This window comes from Phyllobates terribilis, unplaced genomic scaffold, assembly GCF_046119375.1.
Source record: "Phyllobates terribilis strain yellow unplaced genomic scaffold, ASM4611937v1 Scaffold_3__8_contigs__length_932513732, whole genome shotgun sequence".
Lineage (NCBI taxonomy): Eukaryota > Metazoa > Chordata > Amphibia > Anura > Dendrobatidae > Phyllobates > Phyllobates terribilis.
The window spans coordinates 284,560,522-284,582,786 of record NW_027362763.1 but is presented as its reverse complement, the minus strand read 5'-3'; the positions used below and the strand labels follow the sequence as shown (position 1 = coordinate 284,582,786).

At 45.3% G+C, this 22,265-nt stretch overlaps 1 protein-coding gene across 1 annotated transcript in view; it reads left to right on the top strand.

Moving 5' to 3' along the window:
• The window catches only part of WDR49 (WD repeat domain 49), a 337,861-nt gene that overhangs the window by 122,395 nt on the left and 193,201 nt on the right, over positions 1 to 22,265 (top strand). The window contains exon 8 of the mRNA XM_073674828.1: positions 12,950 to 13,114. Coding sequence (XP_073530929.1) covers positions 12,950 to 13,114 — 165 coding nt within the window. The remainder of the gene's footprint in view (positions 1 to 12,949; positions 13,115 to 22,265) is intronic.

Sequence of the window (22,265 nt, the reverse complement as noted above, 5' to 3'; positions counted from 1 at the left end):
ATGGAACTGCGAAACCACACTGGGATGTCGGGCCTACACAAGACTATTTTCAACAGATATATTTTTGTGTCACAACAGTCAGGAGACACTACTGTTTTTCTTTACGGAAAAAACTACCAAAAGCTGAATAATAGAGATTTTTTACCGTGGGATGGCAAAACCACAGTTATTGTTTACTGGGGTATACCACACTTTTTTAAATAGAGATATTTGCGGCTGAACAGTGAGCGACACACTGAAACTGCTTTTTTTTTAGATACCAAAGGCCCAAAACTGGATAGTACAGCGATTTGACCCATGGAACTGCGAAACCACACTGGGATATCGGGCCTACACAAGACTATTTTCAACAGATATATTTTTGTGTCACAACAGTCAGGAGACACTACTGTTTTTCTTTACGGAAAAAACTACCAAAAGCTGAATAATAGAGATTTTTTAACGTGGGATGGCAAAACCACAGTTATTGTTTACTGGGGTATACCACACTTTTTTAAATAGAGATATTTGCGGCTGAACAGTGAGCGACACACTCAAACTGCTTTTTTTTTTAGATACCAAAGGCCCAAAACTGGATAGTACAGCGATTTGACCCGTGGAACTGCAAAACCACACTGGGATGTCGGGCCTACACAAGACTATTTTCAACAGATATATTTTTGTGTCACAACAGTCAGGAGACACTACTGTTTTTCTTTACGGAAAATATACCAAAACCTGAATAATAGAGATTTTTTACCGTGGGATGGCAAAACCACAGTTATTGTTTACTGGGGTATACCACACTTTTTTAAATAGAGATATTTGCGGCTGAACAGTGAGCGACACACTCAAACTGCTTTTTTTTTAGATACCAAAGGCCCAAAACTGGATAGTACAGCGATTTGACCCGTGGAACTGCGAAACCACACTGGGATGTTGGGCCTACACAAGACTATTTTCAACAGATATATTTTTGTGTCACAACAGTCAGGAGACACTACTGTTTTTCTTTACGGAAAAAACTACCAAAAGCTGAATAATAGAGATTTTTTACCGTGGGATGGCAAAACCACAGTTATTGTTTACTGGGGTATACCACACTTTTTTAAATAGAGATATTTGCGGCTGAACAGTGAGCGACACACTCAAACTGCTTTTTTTTTAGATACCAAAGGCCCAAAACTGGATAGTACAGCGATTTGACCCGTGGAACTGCGAAACCACACTGGGATGTCGCGCATACACAAGACTATTTTCAACAGATATATTTTTGTGTCACAACAGTCAGGAGACACTACTATTTTTCTTTACGGAAAATATACCAAAACCTGAATAATAGAGATTTTTTACCGTGGGATGGCAAAACCACAGTTATTGTTTACTGGGGTATACCACACTCTTTTAAATAGAGATATTTGCGGCTGAACAGTGAGCGACACACTCAAACTTCTTTTATTTTAGATACCAAAGGCCCAAAACTGGATAGTACAGCGATTTGACCCATGGAACTGCGATACCACACTGGGATGTCAGGCCTACACAAGACTATTTTCAACAGATATATTTTTGTGTCACAACAGTCAGGAGACACTACTGTTTTTCTTTACGGAAAAAACTACCAAAAGCTGAATAATAGAGATTTTTTTTACCGTGGGATGGCAAAACCACAGTTATTGTTTACTGGGGTGTACCACGCTTTTTTAAATAGAGATATTTGCGGCTGAACAGTGAGCGACACACTCAAACTGCTTTTTTTTTAGATACCAAAGGCCCAAAACTGGATAGTACAGCGATTTCACCCGTGGAACTGCGAAACCACACTGGGATGTCGGGCCTACACAAGACTATTTTCAACAGATATATTTTTGTGTCACAACAGTCAGGAGACACTACTGTTTTTCTTTACGGAAAAAACTACCAAAAGCTGAATAATAGAGATTTTTTACCGTGGGATGGCAAAACCACAGTTATTTTTTACTGGGGTATACCACACTTTTTAAAATAGAGATATTTGCGGCTGAACAGTGAGCGACACACTGAAACTGCTTTTTTTTTAGATACCAAAGGCCCAAAACTGGATAGTACAGCGATTTGACCCATGGAACTGCGAAACCACACTGGGATATCGGGCCTACACAAGACTATTTTCAACAGATATATTTTTGTGTCACAACAGTCAGGAGACACTACTGTTTTTCTTTACGGAAAAAACTACCAAAAGCTGAATAATAGAGATTTTTTAACGTGGGATGGCAAAACCACAGTTATTGTTTACTGGGGTATACCACACTTTTTTAAATAGAGATATTTGCGGCTGAACAGTGAGCGACACACTCAAACTGCTTTTTTTTTAGATACCAAAGGCCCAAAACTGGATAGTACAGCGATTTGACCCGTGGAACTGCGAAACCACACTGGGATGTCGGGCCTACACAAGACTATTTTCAACAGATATATTTTTGTGTCACAACAGTCAGGAGACACTACTGTTTTTCTTTACGGAAAATATACCAAAACCTGAATAATAGAGATTTTTTACCATGGGATGGCAAAACCACAGTTATTGTTTACTGGGGTATACCACACTTTTTTAAATAGAGATATTTGCGGCTGAACAGTGAGCGACACACTCAAACTGCTTTTTTTTTAGATACCAAAGGCCCAAAACTGGATAGTACAGCGATTTGACCCGTGGAACTGCGAAACCACACTGGGATGTTGGGCCTACACAAGACTATTTTCAACAGATATATTTTTGTGTCACAACAGTCAGGAGACACTACTGTTTTTCTTTACGGAAAAAACTACCAAAAGCTGAATAATAGAGATTTTTTACCGTGGGATGGCAAAACCACAGTTATTGTTTACTGGGGTATACCACACTTTTTTAAATAGAGATATTTGCGGCTGAACAGTGAGCGACACACTCAAACTGCTTTTTTTTTAGATACCAAAGGCCCAAAACTGGATAGTACAGCGATTTGACCCGTGGAACTGCGAAACCACACTGGGATGTCGCGCATACACAAGACTATTTTCAACAGATATATTTTTGTGTCACAACAGTCAGGAGACACTACTATTTTTCTTTACGGAAAATATACCAAAACCTGAATAATAGAGATTTTTTACCGTGGGATGGCAAAACCACAGTTATTGTTTACTGGGGTATACCACACTCTTTTAAATAGAGATATTTGCGGCTGAACAGTGAGCGACACACTCAAACTTCTTTTATTTTAGATACCAAAGGCCCAAAACTGGATAGTACAGCGATTTGACCCATGGAACTGCGATACCACACTGGGATGTCAGGCCTACACAAGACTATTTTTAACAGATATATTTTTGTGTCACAACAGTCAGGAGACACTACTGTTTTTCTTTACGGAAAAAACTACCAAAAGCTGAATAATAGAGATTTTTTTTACCGTGGGATGGCAAAACCACAGTTATTGTTTACTGGGGTGTACCACGCTTTTTTAAATAGAGATATTTGCGGCTGAACAGTGAGCGACACACTCAAACTGCTTTTTTTTTAGATACCAAAGGCCCAAAACTGGATAGTACAGCGATTTCACCCGTGGAACTGCGAAACCACACTGGGATGTCGGGCCTACACAAGACTATTTTCAACAGATATATTTTTGTGTCACAACAGTCAGGAGACACTACTGTTTTTCTTTACGGAAAAAACTACCAAAAGCTGAATAATAGAGATTTTTTACCGTGGGATGGCAAAACCACAGTTATTTTTTACTGGGGTATACCACACTTTTTAAAATAGAGATATTTGCGGCTGAACAGTGAGCGACACACTGAAACTGCTTTTTTTTTAGATACCAAAGGCCCAAAACTGGATAGTACAGCGATTTGACCCATGGAACTGCGAAACCACACTGGGATATCGGGCCTACACAAGACTATTTTCAACAGATATATTTTTGTGTTACAACAGTCAGGAGACACTACTGTTTTTCTTTACGGAAAAAACTACCAAAAGCTGAATAATAGAGATTTTTTAACGTGGGATGGCAAAACCACAGTTATTGTTTACTGGGGTATACCACACTTTTTTAAATAGAGATATTTGCGGCTGAACAGTGAGCGACACACTCAAACTGCTTTTTTTTTAGATACCAAAGGCCCAAAACTGGATAGTACAGCGATTTGACCCGTGGAACTGCGAAACCACACTGGGATGTCGGGCCTACACAAGACTATTTTCAACAGATATATTTTTGTGTCACAACAGTCAGGAGACACTACTGTTTTTCTTTACGGAAAATATACCAAAACCTGAATAATAGAGATTTTTTACCGTGGGATGGCAAAACCACAGTTATTGTTTACTGGGGTATATCACACTTTTTTAAATAGAGATATTTGCGGCTGAACAGTGAGCGACACACTCAAACTGCTTTTTTTTTAGATACCAAAGGCCCAAAACTGGATAGTACAGCGATTTGACCCGTGGAACTGCGAAACCACACTGGGATGTCGGGCCTACACAAGACTATTTTCAACAGATATATTTTTGTGTCACAACAGTCAGGAGACACTACTGTTTTTCTTTACGGAAAATATACCAAAACCTGAATAATAGAGATTTTTTACCGTGGGATGGCAAAACCACAGTTATTGTTTACTGGGGTATATCACACTTTTTTAAATAGAGATATTTGCGGCTGAACAGTGAGCGACACACTCAAACTGCTTTTTTTTTAGATACCAAAGGCCCAAAACTGGATAGTACAGCGATTTGACCCGTGGAACTGCGAAACCACACTGGGATGTTGGGCCTACACAAGACTATTTTCAACAGATATATTTTTGTGTCACAACAGTCAGGAGACACTACTGTTTTTCTTTACGGAAAAAACTACCAAAAGCTGAATAATAGAGATTTTTTACCGTGGGATGGCAAAACCACAGTTATTGTTTACTGGGGTATACCACACTTTTTTAAATAGAGATATTTGCGGCTGAACAGTGAGCGACACACTCAAACTGCTTTTTTTTTAGATACCAAAGGCCCAAAACTGGATAGTACAGCGATTTGACCCGTGGAACTGCGAAACCACACTGGGATGTCGCGCATACACAAGACTATTTTCAACAGATATATTTTTGTGTCACAACAGTCAGGAGACACTACTATTTTTCTTTACGGAAAATATACCAAAACCTGAATAATAGAGATTTTTTACCGTGGGATGGCAAAACCACAGTTATTGTTTACTGGGGTATACCACACTCTTTTAAATAGAGATATTTGCGGCTGAACAGTGAGCGACACACTCAAACTTCTTTTATTTTAGATACCAAAGGCCCAAAACTGGATAGTACAGCGATTTGACCCATGGAACTGCGATACCACACTGGGATGTCAGGCCTACACAAGACTATTTTCAACAGATATATTTTTGTGTCACAACAGTCAGGAGACACTACTGTTTTTCTTTACGGAAAAAACTACCAAAAGCTGAATAATAGAGATTTTTTTTACCGTGGGATGGCAAAACCACAGTTATTGTTTACTGGGGTGTACCACGCTTTTTTAAATAGAGATATTTGCGGCTGAACAGTGAGCGACACACTCAAACTGCTTTTTTTTTAGATACCAAAGGCCCAAAACTGGATAGTACAGCGATTTCACCCGTGGAACTGCGAAACCACTCTGGGATGTCGGGCCTACACAAGACTATTTTCAACAGATATATTTTTGTGTCACAACAGTCAGGAGACACTACTGTTTTTCTTTACGGAAAAAACTACCAAAAGCTGAATAATAGAGATTTTTTACCGTGGGATGGCAAAACCACAGTTATTTTTTACTGGGGTATACCACACTTTTTAAAATAGAGATATTTGCGGCTGAACAGTGAGCGACACACTCAAACTGGTTTTTTTTTTAGATACAAATGGCCCAAAATGGATAATACAGAGGTTTGAACCGTGGAAGTGCAAAACAACACTTCTGTTTCTCTAGCCTACACCAGACTATTTTCAACAGTTATATTCGTGTCTGAAAAATCAGAGACACGCTTTTTTTTTGGGGGGGGACACCAAAAGGTTAATAAGACGGGTATTTGTACAGTGTGAAGGAGGGAAAAAAAAGGAGGTGTTAGATATAAAAAAAAGGATTTTTCCTGGCCCCCGACACCTGGTGCTAAGTCCAGCAATTTCAGCAACAGGAGCACACAGGACTGTAATGCAACGTTTGCTGGTATAACCACTGTGTCTCCTATACAGCCTGCCTGCCTGGTATCTGGGATGGATATTAGTCCTGAAAAGGACTGTTTGTTTGTTCTGGCAGCCTTTACAGACCCTACACTAACTATTTCGCAGTTTATATCTCTCCCTAAATCAGCAGCGCTGTCCCTACACTGCCTAATCCGGAGTGACTGTGTCCAAGATGGCGGCGCCCGGTTTTAAATACTCGAGGTGACGCTGTGCGGCCAGCCAATCACTGTAATGCCCACAACCAACATGGCTGCAGCATTACAGTGACTGGCTGGCAATCCCTGCATGTTCATTGGCTCTGTAAAGAGCGCCAAACATGCAGGGCGGAGACCCGAGCTCCCGCCCGAGTAACCCGGAAATGCTCGGTGCTCGCCGAACATCCCGAGTAGGGTGATGCTCGGGCGATTACCGAACAGTGTCGAGCATGTTCACTCAACACTAATAGTGACCCAATATCTTAGCTTGTCTGATGATGATTCTTTTAAGACTTAACATACCTAACCAGTCTCTTGTAATTAAGCTGATTATATCATTTATACAGCTGGTCAGCAGAACACACATCTGACAGAACACATGCTAGCTGACAACTATTTCTTCAGAACCTCACATATAGAGTAGGCATGAATGGCTAGAGGGAAATAAACGTGGTCATACATTGTTACAAAATTGAGCAAAATGGACAACTTCAACTGAGCAATCATTCATAGGGTGAAATTTAATAACAATCATTTTAGCCTTGAACAACAATAGACTGTCATCGTCTGGAAAGAAGTTGGCCTTGATTCATTTTTTTTTTGTTTGGTTTATGAAAGACTTTTCCGCGAAATAATGCTCCAATTACATTACCAGAATGTTCATAGAAAGATATTTGTTTTTCACCTGTGACATGTATGCCTGCTTAAACCGCGATAACATACATAATGTGTATGGCCACCTTAAACCATTGCTATAGACAGCTCTGTAGGCTTATCTCACCTTAGAACACAAGGATTGGATCTTAAAATTTAACTGGCCCATCACTTTCCCCTGACATCTGGCCCTGTACAAGAGACAGAATTACCCCATATTTTGGTCCTATATAGATCGGCCAATATTGATCCTATGTGTATGGCAGGCTTTAGAAAATCTTTTATCAGAAAAGAACATCCATAGAGACATTAGTTGGACAAATGGCCATATACTCTAAGGGCATAGTCAATTAGATTATCATTTAAACACTTTCCCAGGTACTTAATAGGGAAATGATGTAATGTTGTATTGGTGATTAGACACGGAAGCGATACAAGTTGAAAAAACATGAATAATAATTTGCTCCCCATCTATTAATTTCCCCCTACAATATGGGAAGTTTGGTTTTGATAAACCATTGTCCATCTGCCCATCCTTTGAAGCCTAGACCAATAAGTCTTGATGTACACAAAGTAAAATGCTGTCTCTTCACTGATAACTAAAGATTGTGCAAATCAATTTGGACCAGCGGCCACATCAGTTAACGTGGACTGCCGGACCGAAGCCAAGCAAACCGCCTGCTACTTGAGGGCACCCCAACTTTTCTTAATTATCCAGCCTGGCACATCATCATTGCTGTGTGATCTAAACAAGAGGCACAGATGCTGGCAGATAGGAGGACGTTTCCTGGGCTCCCATCTGGCAAACAATGGTTTCTCTACTGATAACCCTTAAGATCTTAAATAGAATCCTTGACCAATTAAATTAATGGCTTATTCTCACAAAGTTAACCATGTGAATGCAAAATATATACACTTATGTTAACTTTTAAAGTTATCTTATTTTTGTCACCAAAGTTGTGTTGAAAGAAAGGCGATTATAGTAAAACGATGAGAGCTGCAGACCCCTGGAAGTATATTTATTTATTAGTTTTTATGGCAAATCAAAGGTACTAAAAGTTCTTATTTATTATAAAAAAGATTAGATGTCTCATTCTTCAGCCTTTTATCTTTCAGACTATAACGAGCCTTTATGTGTGCCATACTTATGTTCTCCTACATCAGATCATAGTGCCATGCTATTTTTTCCCGCCATTCTCCAAAATTAGCAGACTGTCACTGCCCTAGCTTTGAAATATGTCACTTTATTCTTTCTATACCTAGAATACACGCCAGACTACTTCAACCTTAACTTTTCTATGTGTCAGATTATGGCCCCGATTCATCATTTGCATTTTTTTACAGTCACTTTTGTTTTTTGTCTTGAGTGTCTTCACTGTCGTTTTTTTGGGCTAAATTCTTAAAAATGGCGCATGCTGTTCCTGAATTCTGCGTATAATCTAAAGTTCTCTTTTTTCTGTCTTTGATCTGTTTTGTGACTTTTTAGCACAAAAAGTCACAAGTTTTGCAAAATAGTGCAAAATTTGTGCCAAAATAGCACAGTTTGTATAACAGTCATTTACCACCTTCAAAGTCACTAGGTAAGACTCTCTCTTCTGTGGTGTGGAAGCTCTTATGGTCTGTAGGGACCTCTCTTCTGTAGACTGTAAACGCTTATGATCAGTGGGATCAGTAAAATCCCTTTTTCTCCTGTAAAGTGTAAGCTCTTATGGTCAATGGGGTTCTCTCTCCTCTCCACCATGTGAATTTGCTTAGGGATTACTGTAAAAAATTTCAATTTCCAGTATTGAGATTCATGCAAATTGAATTTTTGGGGAAAATTTGGTGAAGCTGGCAAATTGGAATTTCAAAAGATTCGCTCTACTTTATAACTTTTTTTAAATGTCTCATTTGATGAATCAGTTTAAAACATTTGGGAAAGCTACATTAACATAAAAATCAGAAAACTAACTAAAAAACAAAAGAGAACTTTAAAAAAAGATACAAATTGTTAAATGAATTTGTTTCAAATCAGAAAGTCACTAATTGAGAGGTAGTCACGCCAAGGAACTGACGAATCAGGCCATCTGTGTTTTCCTGTACTACTTTGCTCGCTTTCTCTAGGTCCATGAACAGAACTACCTTTCATCAGCGTTAGTGCTAAATTTAATCTTGCTCATATTCCTGACCACTTGTTCTCAAGCTCTGCAGTCTATGAAATCTATAGGGCGATATGAAGGACTAAAGTACCTTCCATCATGGCTTTTTAATATTAATGGGGTGGTGGTAAGGGGGTTTTTTTTAATTGAAGAGACTCCACTGATATATGGAGAATTGCAAATATGCAAAGAAGCTCTCTTACATATTACCCAAATGAGACACCCATATGTAGATAGTTGGTTTTGGCGTTCTTGCCCCTTAACAGTACAGAGCAGATTACTGGTTGGACTGATGAGCTGTTTTTGACATAACTCTGCTTGGTACTAATGAGGGGTAGGAACCCCGAAACAGCAGTCTGCAGATAGGAGTCTGGATTGGCTTATACAAGATAGTTTCCTTTCTTCTGGAGAAGAGCTAATTACCGTATTTTTGGACTATAACACGCACTGCACCATAAGACGCACCTAGGTTTTAGAGGAGGAAAATAGAAAAAAAAAGGTAAGAAAAAAATGTGGTCATGATGCACTGTTATGGGGGAGGGGTGTCTGCTGCTGACACTGGTATTGGGGTAATATCCTCCATCTTGGTATGTATGGCCCCTCCTTCCTGGTATACGTGGCCCTCATCCCCATCCTGGTATACATGGCCCTCATCCCCATTCTGGTATGCATGGCACCCCAATCCCCCATCCTTGCATGCATGGCACCCCTTGATCCCCCATCCTGGTATGCATGGCACCCCTTGATCCCCCATCCTGATATGCATGGAACCCCTTGATCCCCCATCCTGGCATTCATGGCACCCCTTGATCCCCCATCCTGGTATGCATGGCACCCCTTGATCCTGGTATGCATGGCACCCCTTGATCCTGGTATGCATGGCACCCCTCCATCCTGGTATGCTTGTCACCCTTCCATCCTGGTATGCTTGGCACCCCTTGATCCTGGTATGCTTGGCACCACCTGATCCCCATCTTGCTGCTCACAAAAAAAAGAAACAATCATACTCACCTCCTCTCTCCTCCAGTGCTGCGTCCCGCTTTTCTGCCAACACTCTCACTGTGAGAGCCGCGCATGGCAGGGCGCGCATGGCGTCCCTGCCATGCACCCTCACACAGTGACGTGCTGTGCCGGAATAGTCACTGCTCCCCACGCTGGGAGCTGTGTGCGTGGGGAGCAGTGACCATTCACTCTCTTCAATAGCACGCACACTGTAGAAGCAGCGCGGCTCCTGCTGTGCTCGGCGGTCAGTGTGCCCGCTATTAAAGACCATGAATATTCACTACAACCCATGGGAGTGGATTGTAGTGAATATTCATGAGCTTTAATAGCGGGCACACTGACCGTCGATGGCAGCAGGAGCTGCGCTGCTTCTACAGTGTGCGCGCTATTAAGGAAAATGAATATTCCCTGCTCCTCCATCGCCGTTGCTCCACATCACCCACAGCCATAGAACATATGTTCGGACTATAAGATGCACCCCCCACTTTCTTCCAAAATTTTGGAGGAAAAAAGTGAGTCTTATAGTCCGAAAAATACGGTACATGCAATTGAGGGTGAAATATAAACTAAAATGATATATGTTAAATATCTAAAGAACACCAGCCATGTGCCTAGTGCATTATATTACCCAAAATAATACTTTTTAATTCCTTCCAAGAGATTGACTTTAAATTGATCGATAATTCCCTCTATAATATGCTGTGATGAAGTAATGCAAAGTGTATTATAGGCATGGTGGATGCTGTAGCAAATATATTGACTAAGTTTTCTTAATTATTCTCATGCACAAATATAAATGTCAAGTTAGGAAGAAGTTCCTTCTGTACTTTATCAACAACGTGTTCTTTTAAAAGCTTTTCAATAGAGAACTCTTTGTATTTTAAAGTTTCTTCTTTTTTTTTTAAATTTCCAACTGGGCTTTAATGGGCATATGTCTAGGTGATATAATAAATATGGTTAATCTGAAAAAGCCCAGGTGCCTACATTAGGACAGGAACTCATCAGTCAGTAAACCACAGCTTCTTTCACGGGTCACTGCTTTGGCCTCACGGCTGCCTTAGCCTTTCCATTTAATAGATCAGTAAATCTTTCTCAAGCTTGTTTCTCATGAACCTTGAAGATTAATGGTTAACCAGTTTAACTCTTCCCATCTCCAATGTCTATTGATGGTGTTGTAATATTGTAGTATATAGCATCTCAGGTTCAAGTCCCTAGAGAGGACTAAAAGTGCTGTAAAAAATAATGAAATATTTATTTCTTATATAGTGCCATTAATTCCACAGCGCTTTACAGACATTATCAGCACTGTCCCCATTGGCACTCATAATCTAGATTCCCTATCAGTATGTCTTTGGAGTGTGGGAGGAAACCAGAGAACCCAGGAGAAACCCACACAAACACTGGGAGAACATACAAACTCCTTGCAGATGTTGTCCTTGGTGGGATTTGAACCCAGGACCCCAGCGCTGCAAAGAAATAGTGCTAACCACTGAGCTACAGTGCTAGCTAAAGCAAAAAATGACCCCTCATGCAGAACTATCAATGGAAAAAATAACAAAGTTACAAGACTCAGAAACTGGTGACACAAATAATATTTTATTTATAAAGTTTAGAATTTTTTTATAACATTAAAACATGAAAAAACAAGTCTGGTTTCACAATAATCATGCTGACCTGAAGAATCAATGCCAGGTCATTTTCACTGCAAAATGAACTCTGTAAATACAAAACCCTAAAAAGAATGGTGGAATTGATTTTTTTTCACCATTTCACAGCACTTGGAATTTTTTTTTCACATTTTTATGAACATTTTATTGTAAAAATGCATGGTCAAAGGGGGATGAAGATCTCTCCGGTGTCTGGATCAAAGAATACGTAATGTTTATGGGATGAGGGGAACTCCACCACTCCAGCAATTTTTTTTTATTTTACCGCTGGAGTGGTGCTTCCAATCTAAGGTCTGTGACCCTATTCTTATACTTCTGTGCCGTTGTCTTCACCTTTTATCACCTCCACTCCCAATGGTCTCCTGTAGTTTGTGACCTGACTGATCACTCCAGTATTTGCTACAGTGCCGGAGGTCACTCTTCCATATAAGTCTATGACAGTCTCGTTCTGACCTTGTTCTGGCTCTCATAGACTTGCAGTGAGCGCTTGTGACGTAGCTTCTGACTTCCGACTTCTGACTTTGGCGGCGACAAGATGTCGCCGCCAAACTGATACAGCGCTAAAAAAGATGAGGACACCAGAGTGTGAGTATAAGATCGGGGGCAAGGACCTTACATTAGAAGAACCATTCCAGTGCTGAAACCAAAAAAACCCCGCTGGAGTGGTGCGTTAACCACTGTATACAACTTTGTAATGTACATCATGCAGAGATGTAGCTGGGGTTCATCACAAGAGGGCAAAACACTTCTGAGTGGGCCCCTAACCGGTAACTATGTTTCCAACTATCCAACTATGGTGGCGCACCCAAATTGTATTGAGTAAAGGAGAACCTCAGCAGATGACCGCGCTGTTACTGAAAAAAAATCTCTATACAAAGACCAACACCAATATTCATGCCATACGGTGACCATATAGTTGTAGATACCAATTCGGCAGAACAAATCAAGAGATTACAGTACCGTTATCGATAGTGACTTACAGCTGATTTCTGCTGCATTATCCATGGATTCCAGTCAGGAAAATATTAAGCATGATTTATATTCATGTGGAATTCTCACTTTCTAGGTAATCAGCTCAGACACAGGATCGACAATTACTTTCTGGATGATCGACACTGGAAGGAAAGTCAAACAGTTCTCCGGCTGTCATGGAAATGCGGAGATTAGCACCATGGCCTTAGATGCCAGTGAAACTAGGCTTTTAACTGGGAGCACTGATGGCACAGTGAAGGTAAGCAGAACGTGCTTTATGCCCGTCATTATGTATTACTCATTATTTGCCTCTTTTTGTGATTTTATCCAGTGAAAGTCATGGAACCAAGTAATAAATTACAGAGCATTTAAAGGGGTCATATGAGATTAGAAAAAAAGTTATGCTTGTTTTCCAGAAACAGCGCCAAACTTGCCCATTGGTTGTATCTGGTATTGCAGCTCAGCCCGTTTATTGTAACGGACAAGTGTAAAAAAAGAAATTCCTGTTTCTATTATTAAAGGTCTCCTTTAAAGGGAATCTGTCAGCAGGTTTTTGCTATGTAACATGACAGCAGCATGATGTAGGGGCAGAGATTCCAGTGATGTGTCACTTACTGGACAGCTTGGTGCAGTTTTTATAGGATTCATATTTCCTCTGTTGTAGATATAGCAGTGATCAGAATATTGAGCCCTGTATAACCCCGCCCACACCTCTGATTGGCAGCTTCCTGTTAATTGCCAGCAAGCTGCCAATGAGTGGTGGGGGCAGAGATACACAAATTAGCCTGACTGGCCTGCACATGTGACCTAGTCTAGCAGTGATAATCTGATAAAACACTGATTGTATGAATACTACAACACACAGCCTAACAAGTGACACATGCTTGGAATTAGGCTCTCTTTTGCCCTATACCAGTGCTGGCGAACCTATGGCACGCGTGTCAGAGGGGGCACGCAGAGCCCTCCCTAAGGGCACGCGTGCCATTGCTGCAGCACTAGTTCTCCTGGACCTGGCCCAGCGGGTGAGGACTCAGAGCTTGCCAACGCCAGCCCCTACTTCAGCTAGATGGGCATTCTCTGACACACATCTAGCTGAAGTGTATTGGAGCGTGAACTTTCCAGGCCCGTGCGCTGCAATACACGCTGCCAGCAGCCGGCATCAGCGTACACGTGACTGGGCGCATGGCAGTGACGTCATGCGCCCCGTCGCTAGGACGCTGGAGTCACCTGGCGGCTACAGGAAAGGACGCAGCGGGGGAGGAAGGAAGGTGAGTAGGAGGGTTTATTATGTTTGTTTTTTGTTTTGTTTTTTGTATGCGATGAACAGCGGCGCCAGCAGGATGGGGAGGAGGCAGCATATATACATGGATTGGGGGGAGGGACATATATACATGGATTGGGGGGAGGGACATATATACATGGATTGGGGGGAGGGACATATATACATGGATTGGGGGAGCAGAAGGCAGCATATATACATGGATTGAGGTGGGCGGAAGGCAGCATATATACATGGATTGGGGTGGGCGGAAGGCAGCATATATACATGGATTGGGGGAGCAGAAGGCAGCATATATACATGGATTGGGGTGGGCGGAAGGCAGCATATATACATGGATTGGGGTGGGCGGAAGGCAGCATATATACATGGATTGGGGTGGGCGGAAGGCAGCATATATACATGGAATGAGGGGGGATGCAGCATATACACATGGATTGGGGGGAGGCAGCATATATACATGGATTGAGGGGGGGAGGCAGCATATACACATGGATTGAGGGGGGAGGCAGCATATATACATGGATTGGGGGGAGGCAGCATATATACATGGATTGAGGGGGCAGCATATATACATGGATTGGGGGGGGCAGCATATATACATGGATTGGGATGGGCGGAAGGCAGCATATATACATGGATTGAGAGGGCGGAAGGCAGCATATATACATGGATTGAGGGGGGGCAGCATATATACATGGATTGGGGGGGAGGCAGCATATATACATGGATTGGGGGAGCAGAAGGCAGCATATATACATGGATTGAGGGGGCAGAAGGCAGCATATATACATGGATTGGGGGGGACACAGCATATATATGACGCACCCCCTGGGCCTGTGCTGTGCAGGGGGATACCCGGAGCCGGATCGCTGGGGGTTGTAGTTCTCCGTGGCGGTGACCCGGTCCGTGCCCAGGGCGGTCAAACCAGTGGCAGTCTATTGGTATTGTAATTGTCCGACTACGCCACCCGTGGATTGCGGTCAGTGGGGACTGCCACTGCGCTGCAGACCGCTGAGGCTGATGTTGTTTGCGCAGCCGAGTAAGGGATAACTCCCCACGGGAGAAGTATTGCCTCAGGGCAGCTAATGTGGATGATGGTGGTAATGGTGTGAGCGTCCCAGTACTAATGGTGCTGGTGCGGCGATGAAACACAGAGACGTGTGGTTGCAGTTTCCAATGCTTTACTCACAGTTCTTTACTGGTCCTAGTCACCTCAGTACCGGCGGTGACTGCCCAAGCCGTGCTGCGTCCACCAGGCAAGGGGCTCGACCAACTCCCAGGCAATTCCAGAGCGTGGCACAGGACTCCCTTCCTTTTCTTTCTCTGGCCGTCCCCACCAGTGACCCACCTTTGTCCAGCTTCCTCGGGCCTTCTGTCGGCGAAACCTCTTTCCGGTTTCCCTGACCCTATATGGTATGCTTTCCTGGTGGATGTAGTGAGGGGTCGCACCAAGATGTGGTCACAACCTCCGGTTTTGGCTGAGGATTAGTCGCCTCCACCAATTTGGGTTCCGGTACCCTGCTCTGCCAACCCTTCACCCTGTATCTCCTGGGCATATGGGGTTCCTTCTGTCCTCGTGTCTCTGGGCCTTTCTCTGTGTTTCTGTTCCTTGCTTCCTTTCTTACTGTCCTTTCTGTTCATTCTCCTTTCTCTCTCTCTCAGGCTCCAGCCTCCTGACAAGGCCTGCCTGCGGAGCAGAGCCCATGCAGAGGCTCTGCTTCCTGTCTTCTCCTCTCACTCTTGACTTCTTCTCTGCACTGCACTGAACACTGTTCTAAGATGGTGCCCACCTTTTATACCTCCTTCTGACACCCGAGCCCAGGTGACTAGCAACCAATGGGCTCCTACCTATGCCCAGAGACCCACCCCTATCTGCTCCTACACCACTGGGTTTTCCTCCCCCTCCCCACTCCAGCCAGGAACAGATGCTGTCGTGCCTGCACTTCTGTCTAGTGGGAGCACCGTTGAGCTGTCCCTCGGAAATGGGGTGTGTGTGGTGCATGCAGCTTACTGAGTCCTGGTCCACACTCCATCCTTAAACCGGGAGTGGAATATCACACCTCTGGTTCGAGGTGCAATACCCCTGTAGCAGCCGAGCCCTCGGGGTGCTACATTCCCCCCTGGTAAATCACAGCACGTCCTCGGGCTGGAAAAGAATAAAACAATTTAAAACATACAAATTTTTAGAATGCATTCGTATATAAGACATTTAACCAAAAACTCATCCCTTTATGGGAGGTACTCTTTTCTTTCCAACGTTACTGGTATAAACATTATAAGACTTTCTTCACACACACATAAAATACCATAAACTCTTTTAGCAGCATATGAAACTTTTTCAGTATAAGACATTCTTAAGTAAAACATTTTTTTTTTTTTCAAAAACACATTCTTGAGTTCTGGCCGCGGTGCAACTTGCGACCAGGTGTTCTTTCTTCTTAGGGGAATGGCTGCTCTCAGTCCCCAGCCAGATTAGGAAAAAGGGATGGCTGTTCTCAGTCCCCAGCCAGATAAGGGATATAGGGGGTAACTTCTACACAGTTCTATATCAGTCCCAACGGGGACCACACTCCACTCAGTAACAGTTTCTATACCCTTACGGGTAACTATATACAGTTCCATTTACCGTTCACTAGTAACGGTGTCCTCCTGATGCTCCTTCCTTGTACTCTTCAGACCCGTCCGGGCCCTCAGGGTAGTCCATGTCTGGGCGGTACCGCAGTTCCTCCTCTGTTAGATGGTGGACATGGAGGGCATACAGTCCCTTTGCGCCCTTGTGTAGCAGGCCTTGCGACCGGGCCTGGAGAAGGTCGCTGTTGATGACGCCCGGGGTCAGAGGGTGCGACTTTGGGCCTGGGCGCGGGCTGGTGGCGGCAGTGACCAGGGCTGGAGGGCTCGGCAGCAGGGCTTGTTGCGGGGTCTGGAGCAGGTCGGTGTTTGCAGCGCCCGGGATCAGCGGCTCCACCAGGGGGCCCGGGAGCAGGCTGACGCTGGCAGCATCCGGGACAGGGAGACTCCTCTTACCTGCTCCCGCGACCGCTCCTGCATCGCGCGTCCTCTCCTGGCGCTGGTCGGGGCCCGCGACAGCTGGGGCACTGCCGATGCCTCGCAACTTGGTTTGCTGCCGGTCCGCCATCTTGCTTTCCGTTCCTGGTGTCCTCCTCCCCCCTGGTGGACCGTGGCCTACCTTGCGTTGATCTTCCTCTGTAGGCCGCGGCTCCGCAGTCGATCGTCGGGGTTGAGGACCTTGCGTCGCGCTCCTGTGACGTCAGCGTCGCTCCCTCTCCCTTCCAGGACCTTACGCAGCGTCAGTGCGTGGGGCGGAGCTTCAGATCTCACGCGCTTTCGGCGTCCACGCCCCTCTTCTTCCCGCGCGGCGTCCGGAAGATGGCGCCCGATGGCGGGAAAACGACTGCGGATGGCGGGAAGACGGCGGGAAACGACCCAAGATGGCGTCCGATGGCGGGAAATGGTCCAAGATGGCGTCTGATGGCGGGAATCGGCTCCGGATGGTGGAAAACGACTCCGGACGGCGGGAAACTTCGGGAAATGGCGGGAGACTTCTTTTCCAGGTACATGTACAATTTTCTTCAGGCACGCAATACCCGTTTGTGGCGGGTTGGTCTCGATCCTGCCGACTACGCCAAAGTTGACGCGCCCCCTGGGCCTGTGCTGTGCAGGGGGATACCCGGAGCCGGATCGCTGGGGGTTGTAGTTCTCCGTGGCGGTGACCCGGTCCGTGCCCAGGGCGGTCAAACCAGTGGCAGTCTATTGGTATTGTAATTGTCCGACTACGCCACCCGTGGATTGCGGTCAGTGGGGACCGCCGCTGCGCTGCAGACCGCTGAGGCTGATGTTGTTTGCGCAGCCGAGTATGGGATAACTCCCCACGGGAGAAGTATTGCCTCAGGGCAGCTAATGTGGATGATGGTGGTAATGGTGTGAGCGTCCCAGTACTAATGGTGCTGGTGCGGCGATGAAACACAGAGACGTGTGGTTGCAGTTTCCAATGCTTTACTCACAGTTCTTTACTGGTCCTAGTCACCTCGGTACCGGCGGTGACTGCCCAAGCCGTGCTGCGTCCACCAGGCAAGGGGCTCGACCAACTCCCAGGCAATTCCAGAGCGTGGCACAGGACTCCCTTCCTTTTCTTTCTCTGGCCGTCCCCACCAGTGACCCACCTTTGTCCAGCTTCCTCGGGCCTTCTGTCGGTGAAACCTCACTCCGGTTTCCCTGACCCTATATGGTATGCTTTCCTGGTGGATGTAGTGAGGGGTCGCACCAAGATGTGGTCACAACCTCCGGTTTTGGCTGAGGATTAGTCGCCTCCACCAATTTGGGTTCCGGTACCCTGCTCTGCCAACCCTTCACCCTGTATCTCCTGGGCATATGGGGTTCCTTCTGTCCTCGTGTCTCTGGGCCTTTCTCTGTGTTTCTGTTCCTTGCTTCCTTTCTTACTGTCCTTTCTGTTCATTCTCCTTTCTCTCTCTCTCAGGCTCCAGCCTCCTGACAAGGCCTGCCTGCGGAGCAGAGCCCATGCAGAGGCTCTGCTTCCTGTCTTCTCCTCTCACTCTTGACTTCTTCTCTGCACTGCACTGAACACTGTTCTAAGATGGTGCCCACCTTTTATACCTCCTTCTGACACCCGAGCCCAGGTGACTAGCAACCAATGGGCTCCTACCTATGCCCAGAGACCCACCCCTATCTGCTCCTACACCACTGGGTTTTCCTCCCCCTCCCCACTCCAGCCAGGAGCAGATGCTGTCGTGCCTGCACTTCTGTCTAGTGGGAGCACCGTTGAGCTGTCCCTCGGAAATGGGGTGTGTGTGATGCATGCAGCTTACTGAGTCCTGGTCCACACTCCATCCTTAAACCGGGAGTGGAATATCACACCTCTGGTTCGAGGTGCAATACCCCTGTAGCAGCCGAGCCCTCGGGGTGCTACATATACATGGATTGAGGGGGGCGGAAGGCAGAATATATACTCGGATTGAGGGGGGGAGGCAGCATATATACATGGATTGGGGGGCTGAAGGCAGCATATATACATGGATTGAGGAGGGGAAGGCAGCATATATACATGGATTGAGGGGGCAGAAGGCAGCATATATACTTGGATTGAGGGGGAAGGCAGCATATATACATGGATTGAGGGGGCAGAAGGCAGCATATATACATGGATTGAGGGGGCAGAAGGCAGCATATATACATGGATTGAGGTTGGGAAGGCAGCATATATACATGGATTGGGGTGGGCGGAAGGCAGCATATATACATGGATTGAGGGGGGATGCAGCATATACACATGGATTGAGGGGGGAGGCAGCATATATACATGGATTGGGGGGAGGCAGCATATATACATGGATTGGGGTGGGCGGAAGGCAGCATATATACATGGATTGGGGTGGGCAGAAGGCAGCATATATACATGGATTGAGGGGGGATGCAGCATATACACATGGATTGAGGGGGGAGGCAGCATATATACATGGATTGGGGGGAGGCAGCATATATACATGGATTGGGGTGGGCGGAAGGCAGCATATATACATGGATTGGGGTGGGCGGAAGGCAGCATATATACATGGATTGAGGGGGGATGCAGCATATACACATGGATTGAGGGGGGGGCAGCATATATACATGGATTGGGGGGAGGCAGCATATATACATGGATTGAGGGGGGGCAGCATATATACATGGATTGGGGGGGAGACAGCATATATACATGGATTGGGGTGGGCGGAAGGCAGCATATATACATGGATTGAGAGGGCGGAAAGCAGCATATATACATGGATTGAGGGGGCAGAAGGCAGCATATATACATGGATTGGGGGGACACAGCATATATACATGGATTGAGGGGGACGGAAGGCAGAATATATACTCGGATTGAGGGGGGGAGGCAGCATATATACATGGATTGGGAGGGTGGAAGGCAGCATATATACATGGATTGAGGGTGCAGAAGGCAGCATATATACATGGATTGGGGGGGACACAGCATATATACATGGATTGAGGGGGGCGGGAGGCAGAATATATACTCGGATTGAGGGGGGAGGCAGCATATATACATGGATTGGGGGGGCAGAAGGCAGCATATATACATGGATTGAGGAGGGGAAGGCAGCATATATACATGGATTGAGGGGGCAGAGGGCAGCATATATACTTGGATTGAGGGGGGAGGCAGCATATATACATGGATTGAGGGGGCAGAAGGCAGCATATATACATGGATTGACGGGGCGGAAGGCAGCATATATACATGGATTGAGGAGGGGAAGGCAGCATATATACATGGATTGAGGGGGCAGAAGGCAGCATATATACTTGGATTGAGGGGGGAGGCAGCATATATACATGGATTGAGGGGGCAGAAGGCAGCATATATACTTGGATTGAGGGGGGAGGCAGCATATATACATGGATTAAGGGGGACGGAAGGCAGCATATATACTCGGATTGAGGGGGAGAGGCAGCATATATACATGGATTGGGGGGACAGAAGGCAGCAAATATACATGGATTGAGGGGGAAGGCAGAATATATACTATACATGGATTGGGGGGGCAGAAGACAGCACATATGCATGGATTAGGGGGGCGGAAGGCAGCATATATACATGGATTGGAGGGAGACAGCATATATACATGGATTGGGGGAGCAGAAGGCAGTACATATACATGGATTGGGGGGGCGGAAGGCAGCATATACACATGGATTAAGGAGGGGAAGGCAGCATATATACATGGATTGAGGGGGGAGGCAGCATATATACATGGATTGAGGGGGCAGAAGGCAGCATATATACATGGATTGAGTGGGCGGAAGGCAGCATATATACATGGATTGAGGAGGGGAAGGCAGCATATATACATGGATTGGGGTGGGCGGAAGGCAGCATATATACATGGATTGAGGGGGGATGCATCATATACACATGGATTGAGGGGGGAGGCAGCATATATACATGGATTGGGGGGAGGCAGCATATATACATGGATTGAGGGGGGGCAGCATATATACATGGATTGGGGGGGAGACAGCATATATACATGGATTGGGGTGGGCGGAAGGCAGCATATATACATGGATTGAGAGGGCGGAAGGCAGCGTATATACATGGATTGAGGGGGCAGAAGGCAGCATATATACATGGATTGTGGGGGACACAGCATATATACATGGATTGAAGGGGGCGGAGGGCAGAATATATACTCGGATTGAGGGGGGTGGCAGCATATATACATGGATTGGGAGGGTGGAAGGCAGCATATATACATGGATTGAGGGGGCAGAAGGCAGCATATATACATGGATTGGGGGGGACACAGCATATATACATGGATTGAGGGGGACGGAAGGAAGAATATATACTCGGATTGAGGGGGGAGGCAGCATATATACATGGATTGGGGGGGCAGAAGGCAGCATATATACATGGATTGAGGAGGGGAAGGCAGCATATATACATGGATTGAGGGGGCAGAAGGCAGCAAATATACATGGATTGAGGGGGGAGGCAGCATATATACATGGATTGTGGGGGCAGAAGGCAGCATATATGCATGGATTGAGGGGGCAGAAGGCAGCATATATACATGGATTGAGGAGGGGAAGGCAGCATATATACATGGATTGGGGGGACAGAAGGCAGCAAATATACATGGATTGAGGGGGAAGGCAGAATATATACTATACATGGATTGGGGGGGCAGAAGACAGCACATATGCATGGATTAGGGGGGCGGAAGGCAGCATATGTACATGGATTGGAGGGAGACAGCATATATACATGGATTGAGGGGGCAGAAGGCAGCATATATACTTGGATTGAGGGGGGAGGTAGCATATATACATGGATTGAGGGGGCAGAAGGCAGCATATATACTTGGATTGAGGGGGGAGGCAGCATATATACATGGATTGAGGGGGACAGAAGGCAGCATATATACTTGGATTGAGGGGAGAGGCAGCATATATACATGGATTGAGGGGGCAGAAGGCAGCATATATGCATGGATTGAGGGGGCAGAAGGCAGCATATATACATGGATTGAGGAGGGGAAGGCAGCATATATACATGGATTGAGGGGGCAGAAGGCAGCATATATAC